This window comes from Eleutherodactylus coqui, chromosome 2, assembly GCF_035609145.1.
Source record: "Eleutherodactylus coqui strain aEleCoq1 chromosome 2, aEleCoq1.hap1, whole genome shotgun sequence".
NCBI classification, from domain to species: Eukaryota; Metazoa; Chordata; class Amphibia; order Anura; family Eleutherodactylidae; genus Eleutherodactylus; species Eleutherodactylus coqui.
This window is the reverse complement of record NC_089838.1, coordinates 252,611,005-252,633,697: the sequence shown is the minus strand read 5'-3', so window position 1 is coordinate 252,633,697 and position 22,693 is coordinate 252,611,005. Positions and strand designations below refer to the sequence as shown.

The following is a 22,693-nucleotide window of genomic DNA, read 5'->3' as shown; positions in this document are numbered from 1 at the left end:
CGTGCCTGCCTGCATAGGATTGCATTACAATACGCAATCCTAGGCAGATGGACGTGATTTGTCCACCTAAAAACACACGCGGAAAACAAATCGCGGCATGTTCTATTTCTGTGCGGGTCTTGCAGAAGTCCACACAGAAATGTCACTCCTGATGCGTCGGCTTGGCGGTAACTGGCACATCACAGAGAGGAGAAGACGTGGAAGGTGAGCCGCACTGCTCACTGCAGGGGCGTGGGTCGAATCCCGCTGCGATACTTCTCGCAGCGACATCCTACCTGGCCATCTGCAGGCGGCCTTAGGGTTCTTCTTCAGGCTATATGAAACAGAATGGAGAGGCGTGCATATATATGCACATACATATGGCCAGGCACAGATGTGGTGTGATTAATTTGCATTTAACACAATACCAGAATAAGATGAGCAGAGGAGTAAAAACTTAATTAGTCCACTGATAAGGATGTGAAAGTTTTATGGTCTCTAAATTGGTGTTAGGGGGTCACCAGGCCGGCGTGTTATTTCTGCTTCACATTTCTCATATTCTCCACTGATGTAAGAAGCCCCCTCCAAGGTTCAGTCTATTCTTGAGAGTGTCAAAGATGGTTATATGCTTGTACTCCCACATTCTTCTGTGACGATGAGGTTTGAAATTGCCTTTTAATATGGTAACTTTCATATGTTCTATGTTGTGTCTTTGACTAGAAAAGTGTTCCACCACAGGTTATTCTGTATTACTCTCTTTAATTGTGTGGTGATGAGATCCCAACCTGGCTTTCAGTTTTTGCCCTGTTTCTCCAACATAAAGGCCCCCAACAGGACATTTACTGCACAAGATCAGGTACACCACATCAGACATGGAACATGTAAATGTCCCTGGGATCTTATAGTCCTGCTGTGTAATGGGGATTTGTATCCTATCCTCGGTTAGTACTTGTGAGCAGGTCTTACAGCTCCTTGCATTGCAGGGATAATGAAAACGAAACCATTGAAATCAATGGTCTTGTTTCAGCCCGTGATTATCACGGCCACATAACAGGATTAAAACATGTTTGTTTGTTTAAACCCTTACGCAAATTTTTTTTTATGCTATACTGGTTTAAAAAACTAAAATCTTTTTAAAAATATATCTTTCTTTACTTTTCCATTGATGGAGCTGTGTGAAAGCTTGTTTTTTGCAGGATGACCTATGTTTTCTGTGGACCATTTTAGGGTAGATAAAGTTTTATGAATGCTTTTATTACATTTTTTCTTAGAGGCAGAAGTGACCAAAAAGTGCAATTGCGTATTTGTTTTCTGATGGCATTTATCTCGCAGGATAAATATTACATTGTTTTAATAAATCGGATGTTTATGCACTTGGCGATACTAAATATGTTTAATCTTTTTCTTGGATCTTTTATCACAAAGATGGAAAAAGGCGGTTTTCCACCTTTAATTTGTGTCATTTTTTGCTATACCTTTATTATTGTTTTAAATGGTGCCAGCAAAAGCATCGAGCGATGTGCGATGTACACAAGAGTGCGATGCACACAAGAGTGCGATGCGAGGTTTCCAAATGAAAACAATGGGAAACACTTGCCGATTGCCTGAAGCGATGCAAGGCGTTTTTGACACAAAACACCTTGTATACGCGGGGAAATAGTGCGTTCCCGAGTTTCCTTTGAAATTATTTTAAGTGCACATTTCCTTCGGGAAAAAAAAAAATCTTGAACTAATTAACTTAATTGCCTATTTCAGTGAATGGGAGCATGCTTGGGTGTTTTTTTTGCGCTTGAGTTGTGCGTGCAAAGAGTACAAACATTCACATACAGACCGCCCATTGTGCAAATGTGCGTGTAAATGCACTTACGCCCATGTGACACTCGCCTAAGTAAATTTCTCCATGGTTTTTAAAAGTGGTGTGTTGTCTCTAAGGTCGAACTGACAGAGGCGTATGCGCAGCGTCTTCTTCTTATCATACTAAAGTCAAAAGCTAGTGAAAGAATATTAGAAATAAGTCCATTTCTAGTTAAGAATGCTTTTTATTACAATTTTACGACCTTAAAGTGATGACAAAGAAAGTCTCATGATTGCGTTGCAAGTGGAAATCCACTTCAGATATTGAAATCTTTTGCAGGAATTAAATATAAAGATGAGCTTTAATTTAAATTCAGGTAATCTAAGCCGATTCTTGGGTTTATTTATAAAGTACATAAGTGAATTATGGGCCACCTCATATCAATAACAGCAATATACAGTAGATAAATGACCTTATCTCATTCCAACTAAAAGTCGGACTCCTTTCTAACAAACTTCACAATGAGGCTGAAGATTTATCGTGCAATTACTAAACTGGCCATTTAGCTACAGTAAGCAATTCTTCTCACTTGGCAAAATTTTGCAGATCATAAATGGAGCCCTTAAATGCATCTCTTTTAGCACTTTCTTTCGGTATTGGACTTCAAATAGAGAAGCATTAAAAGGCATTATAACAGGCATTGAAGTGACCCTCTTGGGCCTATAGAAACCAAGATGGCTGAACTGCTATTCTGACTACCTGATGAACACTGTCTATTCATATGCATCGGTAGTCTAAGAGCGGCTGCACACGGACCTATTTGTGCGCTTATTTTGCGCACGTAATATGAAGAGAATAGAACCCATTGATTTCAATAAATGGCTGAGCACTGCCTGTGATTGGCTGAGCACTGTGATCAATCACAGGCAGAGCTCAGCTGTTATTCAATGAGTGGCTGAGCGCTGCCTGTGATTGGCTGAGTCCTCAGCCAATCAAATACAGCCCTTTCAGCAGGCGGAGATTTTAAAACGCCATCTGCTGAAAGAACTTCACTACACTGCCGGGAGATCAAGCAGCTAGACTTGCCTGAGCCCTGACATCGGTGGAGAGGTGAGTATATATTTTTCAGTGAAGGGCTTATAGTTAAAACCCTTCCCCGAAAATTACTGCAGGGTTTGCTGGCAGCCCATTGCTTTTAATGGAGCTGCCAGCAGCAGCAGCCCCAGTGAAGTCCATGGGCATGGACCTGCATTTACCCGTGTTTTGGCACGTCCGTGGAGGCGCGGATTTGTGTGCACATACGTGTGCGCAAATGCACGCTTGTCTGAACAAGGCCTCAGACACAGCTCTTACTGGCCAGCATTGCTCATGTGAACAACATTAGTCAATCAAAGCAGGTGTTGTGTCTTAGGGGACTTTTAGATGAGCCTATGCGTTTTTACATTCGCCCATAAGTGCTGTAAAATCGCATGAATGAAAAATCGCCGCAATCAAGTCCCGAACTTTAGCAGCGTATTTTCTGCTGTTCACACGGCCATCATATCTCGGCAAAAGATAGGGCAAGACATATCTTTGGACGCAGCGATTTTTTACGCAGCCAAAAATCATTAATGTGAATGAATACATTGGAGTCCAATACTTCCGTTGGTCGTGATTTTTACAGCTTTTTCGACGCTGTTAAATAACGGTGCATATACAGTTGTGTGAATAAGGCCTTAGACTAATGATGCCTGCTAATATACAGTGTGCATCAGGTTGTCAGTGAAGCTGGTGCGGCCATCTTTATTTGTCCAGGCCCAGAGGGTCACTTTAAGACCATAAAATAATGATTGTCCACAAGAGTTACTTCTAAGGATTTTATCTGTGTACTGCGGCGTCGTATCTGAGCATGGACGTAAAATATATTGCAATCATTATACCAAATCTACCAATGTAATGTGATGATGACACACTGCTCATATATGAAATACTGGGCATAGATTATAACTACATGTTATAAACAGGCAGAAATAATCAAATAATGCAAATACGTTTTAGTTATACATGATTCCTATGACTAATGCTTTCTACTCCAAACTATCTGGGACTACAGTTAGACAAGAATTACATGCAGACTTTGTCAGATGTAGTGCTGGTGATACCATGCTTCCCTGAAAATAAGACCCTGTCTTATATAAATTTTTGCCCCAAACGAGGCACTAGGTCTTATTTTTGGGGGATGTCTTATTATACTTACTTAGCAGGCTCAGTCCACGTCCCTCCTGCTGCTCTTTGCTGGCATTCATTGCCAATTAATAAATCCCGCCTCCACAACGCAATGGCTGTGATTGGTTCTCAAGCGCTGCTCAGCCAATCAATGTAGCGCTGGATGTACCAATCACAACCATTGCATTGGTTCATCAAGCACTGCACTGATTGGCTGAGCATTGCTTGAAAACTAATAAGTGTCATCGCTTCCTGGAGGCAGGATTTATGAATCCCGCAACCAGGAAGCGATCTGTGGGCGGCCGAGGACTGCAAGAAACCTGCCAGAGCTCTGGAGAGCAGCGGCAGGGACCTGGACCAAGCCTGCTAGGTACTAATTTGCTCTTTTATGTTACGCAGCTAGGGCTTATTTTGGGGTAGGGCTTATATTCCAAGCCCCCCCCCCCCCCCCCGAAAAATCAAGATATAGCTTATTCTCAGGGTAGGTCTAAATTTTGGGGAAGCAAGGTAATATTAGTTCTGCAAAACATGATATGGTTATAGTGACCTCCAATATTGTTTCAGGTAGTCCTGGTAGGACTGTCCAATGAAGATGCAGTAAGATGGAGCCCCATAAGTCATACTATGGTTGTTTCTGCAATGTATAGTACTGTGCAAGAGTTTTAGGCAGGTGTGGAAAAAATGCTGCAAAGTAAGGGCTTATTTGCTTAGTGACAGACTGGCACATACACAAATATGCTCACCACTATGGAGCATATTAGCACATCAACCAGGTAATTTTTTTTTGTACCGTTCAAATTTTGCGCTATTGTGTACCAGTAAAAAAAAAAAAAAAAAAAAAAAAAAAAAGATAGGACTTGCCCTATATTTCTACGTGTGAGAAAGATAGGGCAGGACCTATCTTTCCTCGCACATAGTATTTACGCACACAAATAATGAAGACGAAACCATCGAAATGAATAGTTTGGTCCATCCTGTTTTGCGGTTCAAAATCGCGGTTGTCTTAGGAAGCCCTAAGGATTTTTTTCATAAAGGAAGGCTTCTGATTGACTTCCAGTTTTTCTCTGCAGCAGGACAACAACCCCAAACATAAAGCCAATGTCATTAAGAACTATCTTCAGCATGAGGGCTTGTTCACGCAAGCTCTGTGGGCGCGCTGTATAGCCGCGTGCAAAGATTGTGGCTATACTGCACTAAAGATCGCATGAACGGGTTAATTCCAGCTATTTGAATTAACCCGTTCCCAGGATTCGAAGTGCATGGTGCATGGTTATTCAACTTCAGTAGGAGTCTATGGAAAGCACGCACCAAAGATAAGTCAGGTCCTATCTTTGCGCTCACCACGAAGCTTAGATGGGACCTTGCAGTCGCATGTCCTATCTTTGTTAGGTGCGAGTATTTAGCGTGTCTAACATTCTACCATGTGAACGCTTCTATAGGAAACCATTCTGTGTGCAGCTATACAGTGCGCCCACAGCGCTCGTGTAAACGAGCCCTAAAGAAGAACAAGGAGTCCTGGAAGTGATGATATGGCCCCCACAGACCCATGATCTCAACATTATTGAGTCTGTCTGGGATTGCATGAAGAGACAGAAGGATTTGAGCAAGCTACATCCACAGAAGATCTATGGTTAGTTCTTCAATATGTTTAGAACAAACTCCCGTTCAAAAACTGTGAAGAATTGATGCAGTTCTGAAGGCAAAGGACGGTCACACCAAATATTGATTTGACTTACATTTCTCTTTTGTTCATTACTTTGCATTTTGTTATTTGACAAAAAAACAATAAAAACTTCTATTTTTGAAAGCATTTTTACTTTGCAGCATTTTCTCCACACCTGCCTAAAAGTACTATAGATCTCCTGACAGGCTAACTTGGCATACATCTGATATCTGCAGGGGACATATCTTGACATAGATTGTTTGATACTTTCACCTGACTGACATATAGCTCTTATGCTCATAATAAATGCTTACTCTTGTCTTATTTTGATCTGTCCAAAGTTTCATTCGATTCATCCATAACTTGAGACATAGACGTAAAGATGTCCCGTTGATCAGAAGCACCAACCAATATCAACCATGCATTGAAAACTATTCCAATCCGTTCATAATTGTAACCTTCACATTTCTGCATTGACCTTTATTGAAAATTATCTTGGTAAACTCTATGTCCCCAGTGATGAAGTCTTGTGATGAGAATAATCACGTCTGATAACAAAAGATTGCCTTCAGATAGTAACCAATGGGATGAAGATTATTATCACTCTGGCCAAAACATGTGGTCAGATCTGCAAGACTATCTTCACATCCATGGCAGCTGTAGAATGAGATGCGGGCAGGCAAGTATTCCATGGGACCAGCAGTTGGGTCACAATAACCAAAACATAAAGCCCTTAGGTATGAAACTAAGAAATATCCATGGGGAACATAGAGAATATCCTTTCAGCATCCTTCATTCCTTAACAGCATCATCCCTGCTAACCCCCTTTATTATACAAATCATTGCAGAATAATGAACATAATGCAGTAAGGGACATGTCCCATGTCTGTGAATACCTCTATACAACCAGTATGTAAAGTACTTCAGTGGCATCAGCACTGGAGAACTGACAATCTTCACACCTCAACCATAGCAGCAGCTGCTGGTGCAGTTTTTCATCTGCTCATGAGAAGTGCAACTTAGAATACACTTGTATGCAGCAAATAACTTCATGGCCCGTTTAATGTGCTGCTGACTGGCATGAAAAAGTGAAAGGCTAGAGACTGGATACATGCATACACTGGTATACATATCACAAAAAGCAATAAACATACTGCAAGTGTAATATGCAGGTGATGAATATACATGTCTATACACACATGCATGCAGTGTATTGCATAATGCCAGCATACTATGAATATCGCATTACAGATGCCCTGTAGTGCTCCCTTCTTCTCCACCTAGCAGGTTTGACAAGCAGTTAATGACAGCCAATAAGAGATATGAATATATTCCAGGTATCCCTACACTGCATAGCCATCTGCAGATACTTCCACGTAAATTGCAAGTAACTCCCCTTGCCTATTGCAGTGGATTCTGGCAGCCAACCCATCCTTATGCGTCTCTTCTGTAGACAGAGTAATAGTTGCTTGACCCAAGTCACCCTGTCCTTATGCAGCACTTAGAAACCTGAAGACAGAGTATTAAGTGTACACAGTGATCACATAATGCACCGACTTGACCTGGCTTGTATGCATCAGGTACTTTACTTACCAGGTAAGCTCCTACAGTGCCCTGTGCCAACATCAGGGCACACTCAGACACTAAGAAGATCTTGATATTTAAGAAGCAAGATGCCTTCTTTTTCTTCTTCTTTCTCTGTGCCTCATTTCCTTGCACATCAGCAGTCCTTCCACTGGAGCTCCTGGTCTTTTTACCCTGCATTATCCCTGCTGTGATGATGACCTCTTCTCTCTTGCTTGGATGTCTTAGGATAAGCAGCAGCCTGGCACAAGCCTCTGGTGTCTCCTTGGTTTTAATGGTCTGAAGCTGCTGCTGCTGTTGCTGCTCCACACTCCTCCTCCCTCTTTGCAATCACAAGAGCTTAGAAAGAGCCAACCCCAGTGCCTGGTTCTTCCGCAGCTTTCCTCTCCTAGGAAGCAAGTAAAGGGACCGGCAGCTGGCTGGATAGGGGGAGAGCTAGTCCTCAGCCTGCATATAACATACACTCTGTAGTGCTAGGCAAATGGCTGCAGGCCACACTTGCCTGCTCCTATTATTAACTGACAGCACTCACTGCTGACCTCTAGCGGATGTCATGCCTTCCAATGTTAAACAAGTAGCATCTGATGCTACAATTCCCAGAGAAGATGATACAAAGTATTGTTACTGTTTTGTAAACAAATTGTTGCTATTATGATCACTTGCTTATGCCTTGAGCAATTGTGGACTTTGTTAACTAAATGTATTCATTCATTTACTGTTCAACTCTTAAAATGAATAGATGCACTATCTCAACAGAAGTATTTGGACACTCTTATCAGTAGAAGGGATTGTACCTTATGAGTATGCCCTAAACTATGCAACAGAAGATGTAGAACCTTAGAGGTTTCAGCCATAGTGTGTCACGGGAACTGCGTACTATTAGATGTACGGGTTATGTCGCTGCACATAAGCCATCCATCATGAAGTCTAATGCATCAGTCTCTCTACAAGGTGCATCGTCATTGTACATTTAAGCAATGGAAGAATGTTAAATAGAGTGATGAATGATACTACTTCAGCTTCAAATCAGATGGACTTACTAAGCGTGGAGGAGGCCTGGGTAATGAGTGAGTGTGTTGTGCCTAGAGATGGGAAGGCCTGCAAAAAAATTGAAAAATTGGGAAAAAAAGGTTTTTTCCTAACCCATTTTTTTTTTTGAAAAATTGAAAAAAAAAGTGTTTAGAATATGTTCTTTTCTAGAGATGAGTGAGTATACTCGCTAAGGGCAATTGCTCGAGCGAGCATTGCCCTTAGCAAGTACCTGCCTGCTCGAGAGAAAAGGTTCGGGTGCTGGTGCGGGGGAGCGGTGAGTTGCGGCAGTCAGCAGGGGGGAGCGGGGGGGAGAGAGGGAGAGAGAGATCTCCCCTCCGTTCCTCCCCACTCTCCCCCGCAGCTCCCTGCCCGCCGCCGGCACCCAAACCTTTTCTCTCGAGCGGGCAGGTACTCACTAAGGGCAATGCTCGCTCGAGCAATTGTCCTTAGCAAGTATGCTCGCTCATCACTACTCTTTTCCAATGATATTAATCATTAAAAAATGGCTTTGATTTCCATGCCAGAATGGTATAATGAGGTGAATATTATATGCTCTTTCGAGAAGGTCAAAGCCAGACGTGAAGGGGGTCTGGAGAAATTCAGGAATCTCTGGGATCCCTGGTTTACGTTTCTTCGCAATGTTCCTGGCCCACCACCATAAATAATTGATACCCCCCAACCATTGGATTACTTATGTACTCTACTATATGTATGTAATGCATAAATGTTCTATTCTATATTTCTAATAGTTTTTTCTCTGATATTGGAGTGTATTTTCAGCAGAGCTGTCATTGTTCTTTGTATGTTACAGGATTGATTGTTTTGTAATGTGATTTACCACTGATTTATTTCTATTTCTGTTGTAACCCCTCCCCCACCCTATTAAAATTAAAAAATAAAGAATAAAAAAAAAATGGCTTTGATAAAAAAACGGGAAAGAAAAGAGTTTTTTCCTAATTTTTCAGTTTTTTTCCCCAGGCCTTCCCATCTCTAGCCATGCTTACAGTTAAGCATAGAGGAGGTTCTGTTATAATCCTGGGTTGTCATACGTGGCATGAACTCAGTCCGTTGATTGTACTTGCAAGAACCATGAACACAGAGATGTACTTTGACATTCTAGACAATAATGCGCTGCCAATACTCTGGAAACAGTTAGCAATACTTCCAACAAGACAACGTGCCTTGTCACAAATCCTACACTGTTTCATATTCATTTGACAATATGGACATTCCATTATTGGACTGGCTGCACAGAGTCCTGACCTGAACATCTCTTGAACATCTTTGGGCCAAACTGAAATGTTGGGTCAGGAAATATGAACAGCATCCAGATGTTTCAGGACAAATAAAGGGAAATACCCACTAAAGTGTATCAGACATTAGTAGAACGTATGCCACAGAGAGTATCCAATGTCATTAGGTCCTACTAAATGATAATATATGCAAATAAATACTACTTTTGATACTTGCTCAGGTAACACGTTACTTTTAGTAGGATAGCATGGTTAGCAAACGAAATCCATGTGTCTATGAAAAGATAGGAAGTTCAAGGAGGTAAAACTAGCCATAGATGTAATGATTATGCTTCATCTATTACAACTAATAGGGAAGTACTGTATAGGGATGCTTTCAGATGTGGGAGAATATTAATACATAAACAAACACCAAAATCTGCATATTTTGTGTATAGATTTTGTTCGAGAATTGCTGTAGATTTCACCCTTAGGAAATCCACATAAAAAAGTGCAGATTTGTGTGACGCAATTTTTTGCGACATCTGAAAGCCCCCACTGCAGCTTCATTCCATAATATCCAGAGAAAGAATTAAACAGTAAGACCCCTTGTTCTGCAAGTTTTGTTTCGGACCTAAGGCTTAAGTGCGTGTTAGTAACCCCATAATTGATTCTATCAGTTACACTGAAACCTAAGTGGGAAAAAACATAGTGAAGCGTGTAGTTGCTAGTAGCAAAAGTAATCTTGTTGTCATCTAGACAGGGTAAGATTAAACAGTCAGGTGCAGCAGCAAAGCGTGCAGCAAAAGTATAGTCAGGTCCGGAACAGAGAGGTATAGTAGCTAAAAAATACTGTAGGGGGCTCAGACTGTAAATAAAATTAAAATCATCCATGGTCATGAAGCAGAACGCAATCCAGATGAGGTACTGTATATAACGGGTAGCAAAGTCAGGCACAAAAGTAATGATGAGCAGGGACAACAAGCTGTAACAGAACCCTCAGTTATCATTCCCCTTCAGACTCAGGAGCCTGGATGTAACTGCAATCTATGTACCCTCTGTAGTTATGTCCCTGGCAGAAACAATAGGCTGCCAGCAAGGAGAAGGGTATAAAGTAATATACTGTAGCTGGCTGGAGAAGGTTTTAATAGGACACCTTGGTGCACGACTCATCCGACCAGCCATGTTAGGGACCTTTCAGACAGAATGGAATTGTTCTGCAACATTCAGTGGAATATGACGTTGTGGGAATCTGCATCAAAGTCCGCATTTCTAAATGCAAATTTTGATTGGCATAATTCTGCCGGCAATTCCACTTTTCAAATCTGCATCAAAATCTGTATGTTAGACATGTGGATTTTGGTGCAGAAATTAACATGCGACTGTAAGTTCCACTGCATGTCGTGTAACAATTCTGCCAATGTGAAAAGTCCCTTAGGTGGGGTTCACATGGAGAGGATTTGTCATGGAATTTCCATGCGGACCCTCTCCACGAAAATTTTGCAGCATTTACAGTAGCAGCAAAGGGAATGAGATTTTGAAAACCTCATCCACAAGCTGGGGAAATAATCCACAGAAAACCCATGTGGAAATTGACTTGCGGTGCAGAATTCAGTTCCGCAGCACGTTAATTTTATCGCCGCCTCCGCTGGAGAATTCAGCTCCTCTCAATGAAGTGGTTAATTCCACATGGGAATTCAGGATAAAACCCGCACCAAATGGTGAGAGTTTGAAGGCAGGCTTTCCGTGGCTGATTTGCAGTGCAATGCCTGCTGGGGACATTCCGCTGGATATCAGCCTTGTGTGGACCTAGCCTTAAGGAGCACAAATCAGCAGCCCCGTTCCCTGTTCCCCTTAACTTTGAACCCGATAGCTTAGTTTATGGGGCTCAAATATGATGTCTGTATTCCATTAATCAAGTGCTGAAAACAATTATTTGATAACTTTGTTCATCAAGTAAAATGGAGCTACTCATTTGATATGAACTACTGGTTTGTATACTTTCAGTGTAGGTCAGGGCTGGATCCAGGTCAGTGGAGATCACCTCTCCTTTTTTCTCGGTACCATTCAAAATTAGCCATTCCCATTTGCTGACATGTGAAGAGATTCCATCTTACTGAATGGGGCCTTGTAAAACATTCTGTTTATTTATGTAGATGCATTTAGTAGAGGTTATGTTTGAGCTAAGATGTTTTTGCAGTAATATGTGTGATAGTTCTGTAAGGAGTGGAGGAACCAAAAGTAGGTAATTAAAGGGGTTGTCTCGCGGCAGCAAGTGGGGTTATACACTTCTGTATGGCCATATTAATGCACTTTGTAATATACATCGTGCATTAAATATGAGCCATACAGAAGTTATTCACTTACCTGCTCCGTTGCTAGCGTCCACGTCTCCGAGGCTCCGACTAATTTCGCTGTCTTCTTGCTTTTTTAGACGCTCTTGCACTGTGCGGTCTTCTCCCCTTCTGCTTGGTCCGGGCACGAGCGGCGTTCTGGCTCCGCCCCCTTCTACGCGTCATCGCGTAGCTCCGCCCCGTCACGTGTGCCGATTCCAGCCAATCAGGAGGCTGGAATCGGCAATGGAACGCACAGAGCCCATGGTGCACCATGGGAGAAGACCCACGGTGCACCATGGGAGAAAACCGCAGTGCATCCCTGGGAAAGGACCGGCGGCCATCTTAGGGAGAAGATTTTTTAAAGTCCTTATTTTGTCGAATCGGTAAGTAGCAAGCGGTTTAAAAACCGCTTTAATTTGCAATTTTATGCCAGGGGGGGTGACAGGGGGAATGGGGTAAGGTAAAATTTTGAGGTGTGCCACGAGACAACCCCTTTAAGTGCAATGATTGTCCACAAAGAGTTACTTCTAAGGATTTTATCTGTGTACTTTAAATCACACCTTGAATAATCTGAATGTGATGAAGTAGTCCTAGGGATGCTATTAATCCAGCAAAATATAATATGGTCAAAGTGACAGTGTGACCCCTAACATTGTTTCACACTGTCCAATGAAGCTGCAGCCCCGTAAGTCACACTAACGATGTTTCTGCCATATATATTGTACACTACTGTGCAAAACTTTTAAGCAGGCGTGGAAAAAATGCTACAAAGTAAGGATTTTCCTCAAAAATATGTGTTTGACTCCCAGCTTTTTTTCCGCATTGGGACAACAACCCCAAACATACAGCCATGTCATTAACAACTATCTTCAGGAAAGAAGAACAAGGAGTCCTGGAGTTGTTGGGTGACAGTGTCAATCCAGACTAAGGATACGTTGAAAGGCTATCACTGGATTCTAGGGGAGGAGGTGAAACCTATTATGGCTACATTAGTAACCAAGATCACTATTAAATTACCATTCTCCTATCTGAGCGCACAGCTACAATTCTAATATTGTCTTTTAACCCCATTATTTCCAATTTTGGGGGACATTCCTTTTATTTGCTTCTCCACGTTTTGGTGCATTATAGGAGGACCGAAGATTTTTTCTGTATGTGAACTAGGACTATCAAGGCGCAAGGAGTCCTGGAAGTGATGATATGGCCCTCACAGTCCCCTGATCTCAACATCATCCAGTCTGTCTGTGATTACATGAAGAGACAGAAGGATTTAAGCAAGCTACATCCACAGAAGACCTGTGCCTAGTTCTCCAAGATGTTTGAAACAACCTCCTTGCTGAGTTTATTCTAAAATTGTGTACAAGTATACCTACAAGAATTGATGCTGTTTTAAAGGCAAAGAGCGCTCACACCAAATATTGAGTTGCTAAAATGGGGCTACTCTTAATAGTATGAACTCAGTACCATTCAAAATTAGTTTCCCATGTGTTGACAGATGAAGAGATCCTGTCCTATTGACTGATGCCTTGTAAAGTATTCTATATATTTATGTGGATGCATTTAGTAGAAGTTGTGTTTGAGATAAAATGTTTTTTCCAGTAATTTGTGTGATAGTTCTGTAAGGAGTGGTTAATTAAGTCCGGTGACTTATGTCGCCATGTTTTGCCATACTTAGTTTTGTATATGCTTTTTGTCTTACAGGAGGAACATATCTGTTTCTAACCTGTGTTTCTAACAATGCTATGTGATGGGGACCCTGTTTTGTGGTAATGTAACATGCCGTGGCTCTTATGGGTTTAGTTAGACTGTGTTCTGACCAATATGGCGCTGCAGAGCAATGGCCCTAGTTGGCATGATTGATGGGGAACCTAACGGTAGATGGACTCAACCGGCAATAATGCAAAGCTGTGGACATGCCGCATTGCTTCTGCTGATCTGTGGCTAAGCCATTGTATATTTAGCTTCTCACCCAGACAGGTGCTTGAGAGATGAGTGTGCATTGGACTTAGCTATGAGGATCTTGCGCACATACAAGGGGTGCAGGAGGGTTGGTTGGAGAGAGACTGTGACCAAATGGGGATCTGCAACAGTTGGATGAGCAAATTCATCAGGAATGTTGCGGGCAATGTGTCTGAGACAGTGGTTACAGAAGTGGGCCACCAACAGGGCATCAAATAACTAGAAGGGAAAGGATTAGACTGAAACCGTCATCTTTAAGCCAACTGCACCACACAATCTGTGTAACACGTATTGTGCCTCTCCAGCTTGTTTACGACAACTATTACTTGCACTAAGTGACTCGTCCCAAGTGGCTGAGAATTACTGGCACTATGAGGCTGTCCCGAAGTGGCCAAAACAGGTCTTGGACTCCTTCCCAGTGTTGGCTGGTTGACATTGTTTCATGGAGTTGCTTCAGTAAAAGTTCAAAGAAAGTTAACCCCCTGTCTCTTGCACTTTATTCTTTCCTCGACCATCCCTAAGGGTTGTCTACCCTCGCGTTGTGGACCTTACAGTTTCAGCAGACCTATGATATCTATGCTAAGAATCCATATACACTGTGAGGGTTTCTAATAATAATAATAAACTTTATTTGTATAGCGCCAACATATTCCGCAGCGCTTACATAGACAGGGGGGATACAGAAAGACAAAAGTACAAACATTACAGAACCACGGTTACATAGTAATCAATTGATGGAAACAATAGGGGTGTGGGTCCTGCTCCAACGAGCTTACATAGTACAAGTAATGGGGTGATACAGAAGGTAAAGGGGCTGGCAGTGTGCACGGTATGGTGAGATGGAGTGTGAGGGATGCTATACACATAGACAATGGTCAGACATTTAGCCGTGTGACGGCAGAAACTGTATGACTGCAGGAGCGGTTTATGATGGCTAGCAGGGATTGCAGTCAGTAGGTCAGGGAGCATGTTATCAGGCGGAGTACAGAGGGGTTTAATTAGGGAATGCGGTATGCCTCCCTGAAGAGGTTCGTTTTTAGAGCACGCCTGAAGTTCTGTGAGTCCTGGATTGCTCGGGTAGCCTTTGGTAGTGCGTTCCAGAGGACCGGTGCTGCTCTGGAGAAGTCTAGGAGGCGGGAATCAGAAGTTCGAATTAAAGGGACGCTCAGTCTGGTTTCGTTAGCAGAGCAGAGAGCCCGGGCTGGTTGATGTCCTGAGATGAGGAAGGCGATATATGGGGGCGCTGCACTGTGGAGGGCTCTGTGGATGAAGATAGTAAGTAGAGATGAGCGAACGTACTCGGATAGGCACTACTCGTCCGAGTAATGTGCCTTATCCGAGTACCGCTGTACTCGTGCTGAAAGATTCGGCACGCGCTGCGGAGCGGGGAGCTGCAGGGGAGAGCGGGGAGGAACGGAGGGGAGATCTTTCTCTCCTTCTCTCCCGCCCGCTCTGCCCCGCTCCCCGCTGCGACTCACCTGTCAGCAGCGGAGTGCCCCGAATCTTTCAGCACGAACACAGCGGTACTCGGATAAGGCACATTACTCGGACGAGTAGTGCCTATCCGAGTACGTTCGCTCATCTCTAATAGTAAGTTTAAATTGAATTCTGTATTTAACAGGCAGCCAGTGCAGTGACTGGCACAGGGCAGAGGCATCCGAGTAGCGGCTGGACAGGAAGATGAGCCTGGCTGCCACATGCAGGATGGATTGGGGAGGTTAGAGTCTGGTGCAGGGGAGGCCGATCAGCAACGAGTTGCAATAATCGAGCCGGGAGTGGATGAGGGCAACAGTAAGCATTTTTAACGTGTCTACAGTGAAAAAAGAGCGGATTCTTGCGATGTTCTTGAGGTGCAGCTGACATGTTCGGGCCAGAGATTGGATGTAGGGGGTAAAAGAGAGATCAGAATCAAATATGACCCCAAGGCAGCGGGCATGTTGTCTAGGAGTTAGGGTGCCCACCCACTGGCGTTTTTTTTTTTTTCCTGCGAAATTTGCAGCATTTGTTTTCTGCAGGGGTCTATGGGACTTGTAATGTTAAAATCGCGATCGCGCAAAATCGCAATTTACCACGAATCGCGGTAAATTGCGATTTCGCGCGATCGCGATTTTAACATTACAAGTCCCATAGACCCCTGCAGAAAACAAATGCTGCAAATTTCGCAGGAAAAAAAAAAAAACGCCAGTGGGTGGGCGCCCTTATGGTGGTGCCACACACTAAGATGGAGATGTCAGGATGAGGTCGGTTAGTGGAGGGTGGAAATACCAGTAAGTCAGTTTTAGAGAGGTTTAGTTTTAGGTAGAGAGAGGACATGGTGTTAGAGACAGCAGACAGACAGTTAGTGATGTTTTGGAGTAAAGGTGCAGAGATGTCACTGGAAGAGGTGTATAGCTAGGTGTCGTCAGCATACAGGTGATATTGGAGGCCAAATCTCCTGATGGTTTGTCCAATAGAGGCTGTGTAGATAGAGAAAAGAAGGGGGCCGAGGACAGAGCCCTGGAGGACCCCAACAGCAAGGGGAAGAGGAGGGGAGGTAGAGCCAGCAAAGGAGACACTGAAAGAGCGGTCAGATAGGTAGGAGGAGAACCAAGAGAGGGCAGTGTCCTTTAGGCCAATGGAGCGTAGCATACTGAGGAGGAGTTTGTGGTCAACAGTGTCAAATGCTGCAGAGAGGTCAAGGAGGATCAGTAGGGATTAATCGCCCCTCGATTTGGCTGTCAGTAGGTCATTGGATACCCTTGTAGGGGCAGTTTCTGTCGAGTGTTGAGGTCGAAAGCCAGACTGTAGGGGGTCTAGGAGAGAGTGCTCTGATAGGTAGCTTACAAGGCGGGAGTAAACCAGCCGTTCTAGTAGTTTGGAGATGAAGGGGAGGTTTGAGATGGGTCGGTAGTTGGCAGCATCAGTCGCGTCCAGAGTTGGCTTCTTTAGCAGTGGGGATATGATGGCGTGTTTGAAAGAAGAGGGAAAGATGCCAGAGGTCAGAGAGAGGTTGAATATAGTGGTGAGATGGGAGATGACCACCGGGGAGAAGGAACGGAGGAGATGTGAGGGGAGGGGGTCGCTAGCGCAGGTGGTGGGGCGAGCAGAGTAGAGCAATTTGGAGACTTCTTCCTCTGTCGCTGGCATGAGTACAGAGAGTGAGCAGGAGCTGGATGCAGTGCTGACAAGACTAGGGTCAGGGCTAGTCTGGGATTGGGAAGTTATTTCCTGACGGATGTCATCAATTTTCTTTTGGAAGTAAGCAGCCAGCTCTTTGGCACTGAGATCCGTCACTGGGGGCTGCGGTTTAGGGTTGAGAAGGGAGTGAAAAGTATCAAAGAGCCGTTTAGGGTTGTGGGATAGTGAGGAGACTAGAGAGGTGAAATAGACTTGTTTAGCATGGTGGAGGGAAAGGTTGTAGGTTCTAAGCATGAATTTGTAGTGGAGGAAGTCTGCGGATGTTTGCGATTTCCTCCACAGCCGTTCAGCACTTCTAGAGCACTGCCGGATGAAGCGCGTTTGAGGCGTGAGCCAGGGTTGCCGCGGTCTACATCGGATGGCTCGGGTCTTGGGGGCGCCGCTTCATCCAGGGCATGTTTGAGAGCGGTGTTGTAGTGAGCGGCAGCCAGGTTGGGGCAGGTGAGGAGAGAGATGGGGGACAGAGAGGACTGTAGGGATTCAGCAAAGTTCTGGCTGTGAATGGCCTTAAGGTTCCTGTAGATACTGTAGGTAGGTGGGTCTGGAGAGATGTTAGGGAGCGTGACAGAGAAAGAGAGGAGGTTATGATCCGAGAGTGGGAGAAGCAAATAGCAAAAGGGTACTTTAAATTAAAGTGTGCATGCAGGCTATGAAGTTTTATACATGCTGCTGCCATGATGCGGATCTTTCACTCTAACTACTCAACCGGGCCCAATATATTGCACAAAAACTGCCAAGAGACTGTTACATTAGGACATACTGTAGTAAAAGACAGAAATTTGTGCATATGTTAAAAAAGTAGCAAAACACCCATATTTACTATATTGCCCAGAAAATATGCAATCAGAAAAAGGAACCTCAGGAGAGACAGTGGCTTGTTATTGGAGGTTTTCTATAGCTACTGTCATATTCATCATTTCCATTTTCTCTTAACCTTTGTATTTTAATTAGGACGCTGTAATTTGCTGACCTTTCAAGAATCTTCTTAGACATTCGAGTATTTTCTTATGTCATAACCTCCCAGCTATTAACACCAGCACCATTGCTAGTAACCTAATGTGCAAGTGACCCTGACTATGCTAACTTTAACATGAACCTGATGTTTTTTCCCATGCTAGAGCAAAACCAACTTATACATTGATGGATTCTGAGGCAGTTGAAGCTTTCAGGATTATTTTCCACTCAAGTTTGACTGTCATTTGTCCAGATGGAATTGAAGAATTACTTATGGAAATTTACTATTGCTAAACAGAAAAACAAATGAAACCTTGAATGTGTGCATAGATAATCACCAGCAGGAACATCTCACTCAAGAACTTGTCCTCCAACAAGCCCTTAGGGGAACTTAGCAGGTTCCTCTGTGTCCATTACTTCAGGCCGGAACATTACAGAATCACATACTCTCAGTTACGTATTGTAGACTTATCTTAGTAACTTGATTCTTTGTTTTTTGGCTGTTTTGGTGTTGTTTAGTGTTCCCTGATTAATTACTTACAAACAGGGCTGCTAGCAAATTTCTAGGCCCCTTACTCTAAATTAGTCACTGCGAACAGGACACCTTCCAATGTCACTCAGCTGCGTAGTACTAGAATATGTATGACAAGGTGGCCATGTACATTAGACAAACATCTGCTGAACCTTCTAGTTTTGGCATGACAAGCAGACCACCAAATGTCTATGGGGATGTCTTGACTTTATCTAATACTTGCTCTAAAAATCAACAATAAATCAATTTTTTTTTGCCTCCAAAAGACCGAGGATCTTCCTTTCCTTTATACCTAAACATGTATTAAAATGCTAATACCCCCTGTGTTCTTGACCAAATTAAAGGAGTTGTCCACTCTTTACAGTCTATCCACAGGATAGGCAATCAGTAGTACATTGGCAGGAGTCTGCCACCCATGATCTCCAAATATTTTGCTGTCTGCTGAGCCACTGGGTTTGTGCACTGAGTTGATTACTGCAGGAAGCAGACAGTTCCGTCCCCACTGCAGTGGCCAGATTTGGTTTTGTAGGCCATTTAGTTCAATGATAACTTTGCCTGTATTACCCAACCAGACCACTACAATGGAAATGGAGGAAATCTTGCTGTCTCCTTTCTGCAGCAATAGATCAGTGGATAAGCACACGGACACAGAGAGCAGCTGATCATTGGGGACCCTGGACAGCAGACGATCTACTATTGATGGCCTATCCTAAGTATAGGCCACTGATAGTTTTACAGTTGGACATCCCTTTTAATTTCAACCTTTCCTATCTTGCCTTTGTTTTAAGCCTTTAAGCTGGCAATACAAAATCTCTATTAACATTGCTAGTCTCCACTTCAACCTAAGCCAAACTACTACAATTGCCCTCAACACACCATTACATTAACATTAATAAATCTGTTCTACTAACATGCAGTATAAAAATAAAAGCTGTCAAGTCAGTGGTCTCCATCACTCTGTGTAAATCCAACATGACATCAGTCATTGACACTAGGCAGTGAATACCGCCCACTAGACAATATGCTAGTGTTGCACTGCGTATGTAACGTGTACCCTAACTAGAAAATAGCGGGGCCTACAAGTAAAATATCGGTGATAGAGTAGCCCTGACTATATGTGTATGGAGCCTGTTTTGCTTGTCAGAGAATATAATTGGTTCTCTTTTGAGTGTTCATACAGATTAGATTAATGTCAACTGGAACACAAGTATTGCACAGCTGCTTGCAATGGAAATGCTGCTCTTCAGGCTAGTGGACACAGACGCCTTCTGCAACATGATACTCTTAGCTAACCCACAGTACCAGATGCTCAGCTGCCATTACTTTGTCCATAAAGCGATCTCTGCCCTGCACTGCCATGTGAGTGATAACGTGTCCCAGGCATTGAAGAATGTTGTGAGAGGCAGGGTGTATCTGACCATGCACATGTGCTCCAGCAAGCATGGTCAAGGGTTACATATTAGAGATGAGCGAACGTACTCGTCCGAGCTTGATATTCGTGCGAATATTAGGGTGTTCGGGATGCTCGTTACTCGTAACGAGTACCACGCTGTGTTCCGGTTACTTTCAGTTTCCTCTCTGAGACGTTAGCGCGCTTTTCTGGCCAATTGAAAGACAGGGAAGGCATTACAACTTCCCCCTGCGACGTTCAAGCCCTATACCACCCCCCTGCTGTGAGTGGCTGGGGCGATCAGATGTCACCCGAGTATAAAAATTGGCCCCTCCCGCGGCTCGCCTCAGATGCCTTGTGAGTTAGCTGAGGGACAGTGGTATCGTTCTGGAGCTGCTGTAGGAAGAGCGTTAGGAGTTAGTGTAGGCTTCAAGAACCCCAACGGTCCTTCTCAGGGCCACATCTAATAGTGTGCAGTACTGTGTTAGCACTGTATTTTTTTTTTCAAAATTGGATCTGCAGAGCATTGCGCCCTGCAATAGGGACAGAAGTGGTGGTTAGGCAGGGAGAGTGTTAGCAGTGAGTGTAGGCTTCAAGAACCCCAACGGTCCTTTCTAGGGCCACATCAATCCGTGTGCAGTACTGTCCAGGCTGCTGTTAGCAGTGTTGCATATTTTTTTTTTTTTCTCAAAACCGGGTGTGCAGACCATTGCACCCGGCATTAATACTACAGGGATAGAATTGTGTAGGCAGGGCCAGAAGACATACATTATTCATTGAATAGACGCAGTGTGGCTTGTCCTTTGAAAAACAAGGGAAAAAATTCTATTTCGCCTGCCTCTGACAGTCCTCAGGGCTCTGGGTACGTGTGTGCTGCGTGCAGAACGTTAAAAAAAATCAGACGCAGCCAGCTACGTTTTACTGCAGGCTTGCGCCAATTTTTTTCCTGCATGGGAAATCCCTGATCTGCTGGAGCGAATAACTTTGCATCACTGCAGTTCTCTGACACATTTGCAGGGCCACAACACAGTTATTAAACTTAGTAGTATTCATTGAATACACGCAGTGTGGCTTGTCCTTTGAAAAACAAGGGAAAAAATTCTATTTTGGCTGCAGGCTTGTGCCAATTTCTTTCCTGCATGGGAAATCCCTGATCTGCTGGAGCGAATAACTTTGCATCACTGCAGTTCTCTGACACATTTGCAGGGCCACAACACAGTTATTAAACTTAGTAGTATTCATTGAATACACGCAGTGTGGCTTGTCCTTTGAAAAACAAGGGAAAAAATTATATTTTGGCTGCACGCTTGCGCCAATTTCTTTCCTGCATGGGAAATCCCTGATCTGCTGGAGCGAATAACTTTTCTAGGGCCACATCTATCCGTGTGCAGTACTGTCCAGGCTGCTGTTAGCAGTGTTGCATTTTTTTTTTTTTCTCAAAACCGACTGTGCAGACCATTGCACCCGGCATTAATACTACAGGGATAGAATTGTGTAGGCAGGGCCAGAAGACATACATTATTCATTGAATAGACGTAGTGTGGCTTTTCCTTTGAAAAACAAGGGGAAAACTTCTATTTCGCCTGTCTCTGACAGTCCTCAGGGCTCTGGGTACGTGTGTGCTGCGTGCAGAACGTTAAAAAAAATCAGACGCAGCCAGCTATGTTTTACTGCAGGCTTGCGCCAATTTTTTTCCTGCATGGGAAATCCCTGATCTCCTGTAGCGAATAACTTTGCATCACTGCAGTTCTCTGACACATTTGCAGGGCCACAACACAGTTATTAAACTTAGTCTTATTCATTGAATACACGCAGTGTGGCTTGTCCTTTGAAAAACAAGGGAAAAAATTCTATTTTGGCTGCAGGAAATCAAATCACTGGTAAATCAAATCACTGGGAAATCAAATCACTGGTAATACACCATGCTGAGGGGTAGGGGTAGGCCTATAGGACGTGGACGCGGGCGAGGACGCGGAGGGCCAAATCAGGGTGTGGGCACAGGCCGAGCCAGTGTGGTGGCCAGGGGTAGAGGCAGGGCCAGACCGAATAATCCACCAACTGTTTCCCAAAGCGCCCCCTCGCGCCATGCCACCCTGCAGAGGTCAAGGTGCTCTACGGTGTAGCAGTTTTTCACAGAGACGCCTGACGACCGACGAACAGTGGTGTGCAACCTTTGTCACGCCAAGATTAGCTGGGGAGCCACCACCACCAGCATGCGCAGGCATATGATGGTCAAGCACCCCACAAGGTGGGACGAAGGCCGTTCACCGCCTCCGGTTTGCACCACTGCCTCTTCCCCTGTGCCCCAACCTGCCACTGAGATCCAACCCCCCTCTGAGGACACAGGCACTACCGTCTCCTGGCCTGCACCCACACCCTCACCTCCGCTGTCCTCAGCTCCATCCAGCAATGTCTCTCAGCGTAGCGTCCAGACGTCGTTAGCGCCACAGTTTGAGCGCAAGCACAAGTACGACGCCACGCACCCGCACGCTCAAGTGTTAAACGTGCACATTGCCAAATTGATCAGCCTAGAGATGCTGCCGTATAGGTGTGTGGAAACGGAGGCTTTCAAAAGCATGATGGCGGCGGCTGCCCCGCGCTACTCGGTTCCCAGTCGCCACTACTTTTCCCGATGTGCCGTCCCAGGCCTGCACGACCACGTCTCCCGCAACATTGTACGCGCCCTCACCAACGCGGTTACTACCAAGGTCCACTTAACAACAGACACGTGGACAAGCACAGGCGGGCAGGGCCACTATATCTCCCTGACGGCACATTGGGTGAATTTAGTGGAGGCTGGGACAGAGTCACAGCCTGGGACCGCTCACGTCCTACCCACCCCCAGAATTGCGGGC

At 44.2% G+C, this 22,693-nt stretch overlaps 1 protein-coding gene across 1 annotated transcript in view; it reads right to left on the bottom strand.

The window, feature by feature from the left end:
* SLCO3A1 (solute carrier organic anion transporter family member 3A1) overlaps positions 1–7,685 on the bottom strand; it is a 321,797-nt gene extending 314,112 nt beyond the window's left edge. The window contains exon 1 of the mRNA XM_066589985.1: positions 7,236–7,685. Coding sequence (XP_066446082.1) covers positions 7,236–7,406 — 171 coding nt within the window. The 5' untranslated portion in view covers positions 7,407–7,685. The remainder of the gene's footprint in view (positions 1–7,235) is intronic.
* Between the last annotated feature and the right edge of the window lie 15,008 nt (positions 7,686–22,693).